The sequence below is a fragment of the Bidens hawaiensis genome, unplaced genomic scaffold (assembly GCF_021521415.1).
Source record: "Bidens hawaiensis isolate Kalapana, Puna unplaced genomic scaffold, B.hawaiensis_p1.1 tig00074257_1, whole genome shotgun sequence".
Classification (NCBI taxonomy): domain Eukaryota; kingdom Viridiplantae; phylum Streptophyta; class Magnoliopsida; order Asterales; family Asteraceae; genus Bidens; species Bidens hawaiensis.
Window position 1 is genome coordinate 33,638 of NW_027502882.1, and position 12,028 is coordinate 45,665.

The 12,028-nt window shown below is 31.0% G+C and overlaps 1 protein-coding gene across 1 annotated transcript; it reads left to right on the plus strand.

Annotated features, from left to right (window-relative positions):
* The first annotated feature begins 7,293 nt into the window (after window positions 1-7,293).
* On the plus strand, window positions 7,294-10,597 carry LOC143606315 (uncharacterized). The gene is made up of 3 exons (XM_077082122.1): window positions 7,294-7,522; window positions 8,609-8,877; window positions 9,695-10,597. Exons 1-3 carry the CDS (start codon window positions 7,294-7,296, stop codon window positions 10,307-10,309), a joined length of 1,113 nt encoding a protein of 370 aa, XP_076938237.1. The 3' UTR covers window positions 10,310-10,597.
* The last annotated feature ends 1,431 nt before the right edge of the window (window positions 10,598-12,028 follow it).

Below are 12,028 nucleotides of genomic sequence, written 5' to 3' on the forward strand. Positions count from 1 at the left end.
GGACGGCGAATGCGGCGGTGGCGGAGGAGAGGGAGAGAGTTCTGAAAATGTGCTTGGGTTTGGTGGTGAGAGTTCTGAAAAGGGTTCGTGCTTGGGTATGGTTGAGAAGATGGGTATGATGATGATAATGATGGTTGAGAAGATGATGATGATGAGCTGCTTTATTATTATTATTATTATTATTATTATTATTATTATTATTATTATTATTATTATTATTATTATTACTAAAGTGCCCTTGAACCAAACGGTCAACTAACGGTTAACTTAAAACCAGGGGTTCAATACGCTTAACTAGGGGCTCATGTCACCATTATAAAAACACATTGGTACAACAAGCGCAATATAGTTTTCAGGGTTTTATGGTGCCCCCGCCGATTTTACTCAGGGAGGCAAATAGTAATTTTCTCTAAACATTAACCCCTATGTTGGAGAATGTTTCAAAATAAATGGTTATAATCACCATTTATTGAGTAATAAAGGCAATTAATTGTTACATTGTTATACTATTTTTTTGGATTTTAAGAAATTATTATGAACGTTTGAACTGGATGTATTGATGTTTGAATTAAAATGATGGTTTAAGTCACAAGGTTTGGATTTTTTTGTTGTTTTATTAAACGTTTTAATAAAGGTTATAATTGTTATATCTCATTGTTATATTCATATTTGAGCATTCTTTATGTTGTATACTTATATGTTTTATATAATTTCAATAAAAAGAGTTTTTATAACAGACAACTTATGTTACAACATCTACTTGTTTATGCTTCATAGTTTACAACATATGACTTTAGTAGATGATTAAGTTTCAATTAATGGTATGGTTTTTTTTGTTTCATGGTATAAATTAGAAATATGTGGTATAAGTTAGAAATATGTTTTAAATTATCATTTTTCTCTGTCGTCTTTGTATGTTAGATACTTTTATTTAAAACAACAACGTGATACGTTATATGGTTTGTATCAATTAAGAACCCAAGATTTTACTAGAAACTCTAACAAATTCTCTTGACCAATCAAATTATTTTATTCATTTTATAATTATTTTTAAATAAAAGGGTAGCATGGTCATTTTTTACATTAACCGTTCAAACCATAATTACATAAATCACTCAATCATACATATTAATTATATATTTCCTCACGTATTCGTAACTTGTTTTCAAAGATGATAAACCTGGTGATATTTTTGTCATGTCTTTAATTCAGACCATTCCTATCATTCTTTAATGCCCACTCCGCATATAAAATAACTTTCACATATGTGCACATAGATAACTCGCTTTAACATCTAAGTGTCTTTTTATAATTTACACTAATGTAAACTTTGGTAATAAACCAATCATTGTCATAGTTTCCTCCTCATCACCGTCCCGAAGATCTATGGTTATTTCCTATTGATTACACATGTGTAAATAAGATATTTTCATATATGTAAACTATTAATTTACTTACATGTAAATCGCATTAGATAAGCATATGTATTGTATTTTACATTTTTTACATATATGTATATGTAAAATGTTTGTGTTCATTACCTGCTTGTTTTGTTTTTTATAGATCTAGTGTTTAAGAAATATATCTTTAAGATTTCCACAAGAATTATTATCGATGTTAATTTATAAAATTTTATATGTAATGATTATTTTGAAGGTTCAAAAACATATAAGTTGGGGGCTAAATAAATCTCTGCTGGGAATAAGTTATTAAATAAATCTTTACATAAGTTGGGACGAAAAGAATAAATTAGTGTAATTATTTTTTAAAGAAAACCAAAAGTCAGTAAATATTGATGAAATAAATAAAAAAGGAACGTGGATACAATCCAGAGGATAAATAATCGGAATTTTTTCTCACTCAACTTAAATAATTTTACTAATATAACCTTACCATATAAAACTAACCCTTTTGATTTCCATTTATTTACAGTTATATCTTAATCTAATCACAACCATTTATTAATAAGATCAATGGTCATATAATAGTTCTTAGAGTTCTTAAAAATACTGAGGTTCTTAAAGGAAACCATCCCATACGTTATATATATATATATATATCTATTAAGTTTTATATATTTTCGTCCGTATATAACACGGGATCTAACCTAGTTAACACTTGTTGAAATTTGAAACTTTAGTGACTGTTTTTCACTCGTTTCACTTGGTCAAATTTCATTTAATACTGTCAAATGATTAATGTTTCTTTTCAAAAATGGGATTTAGATTTCTATTATCTAATGTCCGGAAACGTTATACGATTAAAAAGAAAAATAAATGAATAAATAAATAAATAAATAAAAGACAGTTGTGGTTGCGATTGGGGTCACGGGCTTCTCTTGACTATGCAGACCCATAAAAGAACAAAACAAAGAAAGTACACTCCACAAGCAAATTCCACAAAGCTTGCAAACTATATATTTCCATGTTTCTTGCTCTTTTTTGTTATATAAAACTCAAATAGTACATTTCAAAGCGCTGTCAATTGGGTACTTGTTAGAGACACGATAAGACTTGTTAAGCAAAAAAGTGCGGTATGAAATGTCATTTCATATGTCATATAATGTAAATTAGGAAAAATGGATTTTCTTAATTCAACATATTTTAGGTTGGTTGATAATAATTTTATTTTAGAAAATTATTGTTACCGGTCTCTTCACATTATTTGTTTCAATTGGACCCATCTAAATTTAAAACTAATGGTTCAGAATAGGGATGAGCAAAATAGGTCCGGTACCGATTGGTACCGGTATCGTACCGTACCGGTACCGAAATCGGTACCGATTTGGTATCGTCGGTACCGAATCGGTACCAAAGTTTTAAGTTTCGGGATCGGTACGGTACGGTTCGGTACCAAGAATTAGTGATTTTCGGGATCGGTATTTTCGGTATCGGTCGGTACCGGTACGGTACCATGCTCATCCCTAGTTCAGGACTATAAATCAGAATGATTATACGTGATGACTGACCTAAATTAACTTTGAAATGTTGTTTCAATTTGAGTGCTTAAACGTTAAATTAATAAAACTCGAGCCATTTAGAGGGGCGTTTTGTGATAACTATTACATCAATCGAGTTGTATATTCTTCTTTTAATCAGAATTCGTAAAACTCAATTTGTAAATATGAAAAAAAAAATTAACAGACCAAGTTAATTCTTTTTTTATTGTTGGGGGGGGGGGGGGGGGTTGAGAGCAATATGAAGTGTGAGACTGGTGATAGCAATTTTCCGATGTGAGATTATTATCGACTAACTTTAAAAAAATGAAATTAATAAAATCCAATTTCCTTAATATATATTGGGTTAGGCTAAACATCCCATTTCATGTACTTGTCATACCGCTCTCCTATACTATCAATTCCTTTAACAATTTTATTTGACATATTACTACTCTCTAACATTTTTTTAAAGCTTATCACAATAATAATATTAATTACTTTTTGTAAAGACTTTTTATATTTTCTCTTTTTTAGTGTTTATTATTCTTTATCATAATAATAATCATAATATTTATTATATATTTAAACAAATAATGATATAATCTCTTTATAAAATCAATAAAACGATTTGTATATTTTTATATTATTATATGTCTTCCGTTCGACAACAAAAATCCTTTGAATATATTTTGTTAGGTTCGGACGTATAAGATTATTGTCACGTTAATCTCTTTTATTGATTGAAAACAATGCGATTTTTATTTAAAAAAATGTAAGTTATCTCTAAAAATTATTACAAAAAAATATATAGTCTAAAGTATTAAAACACTTTTCAAAAAACTGTATTAACACACTTTAAAGAAAAACTTTTTAAAGAATATAAAACTTTTTAAAATAAAAATAATAATAAAAGACAACAAAATAGTAAAGGAAATAAAAGTGTTTAAATCATATTAATGTAAAACTTGATTGAAAAGGTATGTTTAGTAAAAATGAATGAAAATGAGGTACATTTAGTAAAATTATATCAGTTGTATTTCCCTCGTTTGATTGATTCATTTGATTTGTTTGTTTGGTAAACTTTTCATACCAACAATAATGTTGACTTTTATGTAGAATTTGGAAACAAACGAACATAAACTATATACTACCAAAAACGAATAAATAAAACAATTAGTTGCATGATGAATAATAAAATAAAATTTAATTATTAAATGTTAATAAAGAAAGGTCCAAACCCACCGCTAACGGGTAGCGTCCACTGTGGCCACCCCTCTAGCCTAATCTCTTTTTGAGATGTCATTTTCTACTATAAACCACTCCTACATGTAGCCCCACCAAACCTATGTAGATCTTTCTAATTGATTTTCTATTAACCATACTAAAACTTTTACATGACTAAGTACCCTGATGGATTTGTTAGCCGATATAAAGACCATTTGTTGCGCCAAGGGTTTTTATCATGACGAGGGTATTCATTACACCGGGACAATTAGCCTAGTAGTTAAACCAACCACCGTATGATGAGATAATAAACATGTTGACGTTAAATATGCTTTAATTCACTACTATAGAAGGCAAATTATGGGATCAAATGCGGCCCTAATATAGTTTGGTTCTCTAATCTATGTATTGCCCTAGTCACCTTTGGTTTTACGGTGTGTTTCATACATAATATAGTTTTATCTAGTGTGGAGACTTAGATGCTGTCATACAATAACTATACACTATATAATTGCCTAACAAAAAATCATATGTGCCATTTTCCGGTCACTCACCCCCTCTCTACCGTGCCACCAAATTGCTTCAATTTGAAATGATGAGCTCTCATTCATTTAACCCATTTAAGTTACAAAATAAATGGGTAATGAGTCTTACCAACCGTTGCCGTGAAGTAACACGGATGTGCCTGTGTATGACAACATGATGTATGATGAATCAATGTTTGATACTTTGGGGATCAAGATGTTGAGGAAGATGTTTATGACATCAAAATCTAAAGCATGAATATTTTTAGAGTAAAGTGCCATTTTCGTCTTTGTGGTTTGGCAAATAATGCGAATTCAGTCCAAAAAGTTTATTTTTTGCATATGGACCCTCCACGTTTCACAGTTCTTGCCAATTACATCCAAATCACTAACTTTGTTAAATTCAATTGTTAAGTCAGGGGTAGACATGTCTTTTCACTTTTTATTTATTATAATACTTATTTTAGCGAACTGCAGTTTTCGTTCCTCTAGTTTGTCCAAATATGCAGTTTTAATCCAGTAATTTCAATTTTGCAATTTTCTTCCCTATGGTTTCATTTCACTTGCAATTAAAACCGAATTCCCTAATATTGTTAAGTCCGGTCGTTAAACCCATCAGTGTGCCCTTCACGTGAGGGGCGGTTTTGTTCCTTGTTTTTTTCCTTTTTCCCCAAATACACCCTAGCCCCTCACGTGAGGAGGCTTGCGAATTAGGACTGAAGTTTATTTAGGGAGAGAAACGAAAAAACTGGTCGTCAATTGTGAGGGGCACGCAAATGGATTAACGACCAAAATTAACGAGGCTAATAAATTTAGGTTTGATTGCAAGTGAAATGAAACTACAAGTACGAAAATTGCAAACTTGAAACTATTTGACTAAAATCGCAGATTTGGACAAACCATAATGATGAAAACCGCAGTTCACTAAAATAAATATTATACTAAAGAAATACTGAAAAGACATGTTTACCACGACTTAACGATTGAATTTAACGGAGTTAGTGATTTGGATGTAATTGGCAAGAACCGGGAAATGTGGAGGATCCATATGCAAAAAATAAACTTTTTAGACTAAATTCGCATTATTTGCCAAACCACAAGGACGAGATGGCACTTACTCATATATTTATATATTTATGATAGCGTAGTATGTTAGTAATATGCTATTAGTAACAATCGTCTTAGGCCTGGAATCAAATTTATCGTGGTGGTTGTATGAGTGATGAAGATGAAAACGGGGTGACCCGGATAGGGTTTCATAAATAAAAAAAGAAGGGAAGGGATGACTAGATCTGAATCGGTGGCCGATTAACTGTGTTCATTCGATAACTCGAGCGTAATCCAGTAAAGAAGGGGCGGTTTATATATGTGACGAGGGTGCATGGTAGATGTATGGAGAGAAGGTTAACGATAGTGGGTGGTAATCGGAGGTTAACCGGTGATGGATATGATAAATCGACGATGGAGAATATGTATATGAGAGTAAAAAATAAGGTTTTGATGATGAAAGAATTTCACAAATAAATGATATGTTATAACTCGTTTAAGGCCTATCCGGTTTGGTGAGACTCATGACCCACAAAAAATATTGTTTACTGATAAAAGAGTTTCACAAATAATTAAGATACTATAACTCGATTAAGGGTTACTCAGGTTTGGTGAGATCCATGACCCACAAAAAATATTGTTTGATGATAAATGAGTTTCACAAATAAATGTGATGTTATAACCCGTTTAAGGGCTCTCCGGGTTTGGTGAGACTCATGACCCTCAAAAAATATTTTTAATGATGAATGAATTTCATAAATAATTAAGATCCGTTTAAGGGCTATCTGGGTTTAGTGAGACTCATTTACACGAAAATTATTGTTTAATATTTAAATAGATTAACAAATAAATGAGATATAACCCGTTTAAGAGCTATCAGGGTTTAATGAGACACATAATCCGTTTATTTTTTTAATTTAAACGGGTCAAAAGAATGAAAGTTCACCATTTAGAATTAAATCAACTTGGTGACACGATAGGAGGGAGCGATACGTAAGACTTTCTAGCAGAAAATATATAATGTATATATAGATGTGTGTATGTATTCGTTATTTATTTAGTTGTAGGCCTACCATTGGATAAGTTCGTTGATATTTAGCATGGTTTTCATCAACTAATTTGTTGTTACAAAACTACAAAATAAATTCAGAAAATACAAAAGAAAATCTACAAAATATATATCATTTATAGTGTATAGAAAAACAAATTTAGTTCTCTTTTATAAAATAAATTTTGAAACACTTATGCAAGTATGTGTAGTTCCTTCGGTTTTAACCAATATTACATGTCTCTGTAGTTGAACAAATGATTTTTTTGTTAATGTACGTATATATTAATGTTAATGTGGAAATTAACACCATTAAAATAAAATAATATAAAAAAACAGTTAAGTCTTCTTCAACTGGTCTATTATTTGTATGTATGTATGTATGTATGTATGTATACGAGTTTTTATTATTTTAATGATAAATAAAAATGAGGGATTACATATTTCGGCATCTATAAAAGACAAGACCATCCATCAGTAGTTGATGGGTTTAGGAGAAATTAATAATAATAATGATGAACAACCAGCAGGAAGACGATAGGAGTAAAAATAAGCAACACGGAGAGGGTGAGGGTGAGGATGATCATGAAAACGACATGGTGATGCCAGGTTTTAGATTCCATCCAACGGAGGAAGAGCTTGTCGAATTCTACCTTCGCCGTAAGGTAGAGGGCAAGCGATTCAATGTCGAACTCATCACTTTTCTTGATCTTTATCGTTATGATCCTTGGGAGCTTCCTGGTATATACTTCACTTTTCTCTTATCTTCTTTTCTTTACTTATTATACATATATATACCTACCAACCCACTACATATACATATCTTCAAAGATTAATTCATTTCTCTCTTTTTCATAATCAGTTAAACCTAAAGATTTTGTGTTTGTGGTTATTTGCTAATTAGTTTTGTAATTAAGTGGGTTACAATTCTTTTAGGTCTTTTAAACTTTGCAAAATGATGTGTTCATCATGAACACCATCTTTTTCGAGCTACGAATGAGGCTTTTGAGTGTGGTTTTGTTTCATAGTTTTCTGGGTATTTGCTAAGATTTAATGGTTAAGGTTACCAGACTGTTTTATAATTAGATTTTGCAAAATCTTATTGTATACATCATCATCATCATCATCATCATCATCATCATCATCATCATCATCATCATCATATTAATAAATCACCATGGGCATCATCTATTGTTAAGTAAATGAAAAACTTTTTGTTATCATGAATCTTTATTAATTTGATTTGGTAGAATCATAAATTAATCTTCTTCTTCTTCTTCTTCTTGGGATAAATCTGCATGAGCATATTTTAGTAAGCTAATGACGATGTGAGTGTGTGGTTTTCTTCAAAATTTATGTAATTTGCTAGAACTTGAGTTAATATCATATCCCCTTAACACAATTATGCAAAATTATGTGTGGTGTGGATTGGGATTTCTCCTTCCACTGTGTGGATTTTGTTTTCTCGTTAGTTTTTTCATTTTAATTTTGTCAACATTCATCATATTTTTGGGTCAATGAATCTTGTTTGTTGCTAAGTAATTGAACAATTGTACACAGTATGTACGTCTTGTGTTGACTTGATTTCCTACATGAATTTGAATTCTAACATAAAATATATCCGAGGAAGATCGGCATAAGTGAAATTCTTCTTCTTCGATCCACACGCACGTTTTACACTTTTCATTTCCCTTTGTTCAACACACGTACATTGTTCTTGGTCATTGAAACAAACCCTAGCTATTTGTAGCTAGCATGATTTTCCATTTTAATTTATCTTGACTGACATGTGGGCTTATTAATTTATCATTTGTTTCTTGTATTTAGCATTGGCAGCAATCGGAGAAAAAGAATGGTTTTTCTATGTTCCACGAGATAGGAAGTACCGAAACGGGGATCGACCAAACCGTGTGACAACTTCAGGCTATTGGAAAGCTACCGGAGCCGATAGAATGATACGAACCGAGAATTTCAGATCCATCGGGCTAAAGAAAACGTTAGTCTTTTACTCCGGAAAAGCTCCCAAAGGCATTCGAACAAGTTGGATCATGAATGAGTATCGCTTGCCTCAACATGAAACTGAAAGATTACAAAAGGTACCAACTTCTCTTAATTAATTACTTTCGATATATTCCCCTCAACTTGCTAATTAAGCAAAAAAGAAAACCAAGGAACCAAATTGATCAACACTGTGTGATCCTCAAACCCTGATAATATTAACATATTTTGTAAAAAAAATTATGAATATTTATAATGATTTGTAAGCGGTTTGAGTTTGGGTAAATATTCTATGCATTTTATTAACGATATTACGCGAACTCATGCAAATTCGCTGAAGCTGCACACGAACTTATGGGTTGTAGTCTAACAAGACAAAATGGATAAAGATAAAAGCAGCAAGCCCAATCCTAAAGTAACTCTAGTGATTCTACACGGAATCACGAGAGTTTGCTGATTTTATCTTTATCTATGCTCACTTATCAAACTAGAACTTCATTGTAGTATGTATAAAATATAAATCTATAAGATCTTTTAGAATATATATGCCTATTGATACTTGCCCAAACTTTAAACCACCTATAAATCAAAGAAATACTGAAATTATTATAAAAACATCAATTTGGAAAACTTGAATGACAACCCTAGCTTGATTTTCCATTTTATGAAGTGCATGATGAGTCGAACTTATTAATTATAATGGAATTAACTCGAATGAATGCTTGCTATTGTTTGTGGGGATATATGTCTCATCTCATCAAAGAATTTAAAGTGTAGTTTGACCAGATGACCAATATCACCGCTAGCTTTAAATGCTTGTCCCATTCTATTCATCATTCATCATTAATATTATCACCGCTAGGTTTTAATGCATGCTATACTGATGGATCTATTTTTTATATTGTTATTTTGCAGGCTGAGATTTCACTTTGTAGGGTTTACAAACGGCCTGGAGTAGAAGACCACCCATCTATCCCTAGAACTCTACCAACAACTAGGGCTACATCATCAAGACTTTCTAATTCTGATAAGAGACACAATTCCAATAACATCTTGAGTTTCCATTTCAATGAAGGCCAAAATTCCAATCAAAATGATGACAAGTTAAGTGAAACAAGCGGTAGTAGCACGACAGACATTGTAGGAACCAATTTAGGCCTTTCAAACACCATAACTCCATCTTATAGTAACTATGCTACATCGTTCCCGACCATCAACGCCACGCTACCGCCACATACACCATCAATATACCCCAACACCGTCGATGACCTCCATAGAATCATAAACTATCAACAAGCTTCGGTCAACAATGTGGCTTCTCAGGCTTTTCATATTCAGAACTATCAACATAAACTTTCTAATAACATGCTTTTACAACCGCAACTGCAACCACAACCGCAACAACAATCATCACATCTTGCTCTTAATAACTTGGCTGGGGAGGATCAAGTGACATTTCCTGATAGGCTATGGGAATGGAATTCGATGCCTGGTGAAGGAAGCAAGGATTACACCAACCCTTTCAAGTAGTTACATAAATAATGAAACTTACTTAGTAATATATTAATTAAGAGAATCATTCTTATATATTGACTTTCATATGTCTATGTTATATTTGAGAGGGCAATATCTGAGCTAATTGCATGTACTTGTAGCAAGTCTTAGCTGACAAATTAGTATACTAATTCATTATATAGTGTAAAAGACCGATTTGGAATCCTAGGTTAATTAGAAACTTAATGTTATACAATTGTCTTCATCACCGCGTGTGTAGTTTTGTGTTATAGTTATAGCTAATTAATGTTATCCTACATTAAACAAATATATTTAGAGAGATAAAGAAGCGATTGGTAAAGATGAAAGGGAGAGGGAAATAAAATGATCTTACAAAATTAGTGTAATATCGATGAATACGGTGTGTGTACATATAATATCAAGGAGTAAACTAAATATGTACTTGTGTTATATTATTGTAATCATTAGTCCTACATATCATGTAGATACACAACGTATGGACTTTTAGCACATTGCATGCTTGGTAGTCATACAATATGTTGCTGAAGATACCTTAGCGTAATCATTGCTACGTACATGCATTGTTTTACTAACGATGTTTAGTCTAATTATCGTTTCATAGGATGCATATGCATTCTTATATTATGTTTATACATTGGTGATAAAACTAGTTTTATGTACATGAGTACACTGTATGTGTTGGTGATTATGTTTTAGTATATGCCATATTGTTAATATTAATCACACTACATGTGTTGGCTTTTTTTACATTGATATGTTCTTTTGTTTTTCCTCGGCCGATTTTGACTAATATGCTTGTGAAATGTTTCCAAGTTAATTAGTGCAATTAAGAGAAGTCTATCCACATATCCAGTTTAGATCCAGCTGTTTGTTGTTCAGTTTTCACTTTGATCGAATTTTACATGTATTAGCTTCGATTTTGCCATAAAATAATAGAGGTTTAATGAGTGAGTAAGAAAAAAAGGTGTGCGAAAAAATTTTAATATATATGTGATCAGTTCTACCCTTACATTAGCTAAGAATAAATCATAGCCTTCGATAAAAGTATAATTAGATGAAGCTATAAAGATGTTCACACTAATCTCAAACCTGAGGTTGTTTTAATTTTAACCGCTAAAATGTGTATGTATATATAGAATTACAAAAAAACACCAAAGATTACGAGAACATGTAGGTTAAAACAAACTCTTAATATTTAATAAATAAATAGTAGAATTGTAGTAATATTTATTGTTTCTCACTTTCATATGTATTCTAAGAAAATTTTTTTTACCTTTGTTTGATATTTTGTTTTATGTATAATGTATGTAATTTTTATGTTGTATTCTCTATACATATGTGGTATCATGTGTAGGTTACTAAAAAACACATATATAAGCAACTAATTAGTTGATAGAAATGATGAAACAAAAGTACAACAATACATATGTGTAAGGTAAGGAAAAAGTTAAAATATAAATGGAAAGAAAATTATAAGCAAGTAAAAAGATTTTTGGTTACAAGAAAAATTTTAAAAAATAAAAATAAAAATATCATAACTCAAAATATAAATAAAATACAAAAAGAAAATTTTAAAATGAAAATGTGTTCCCAATCATTCCCGTTCCATAAAAATCGATAAAAAGACACAATGCCGATAAATATGCACAATAACGAAATTTAATAAAAGTCACAATGATAAATAAAAGAAAACATAATAAATCGCAAAATATA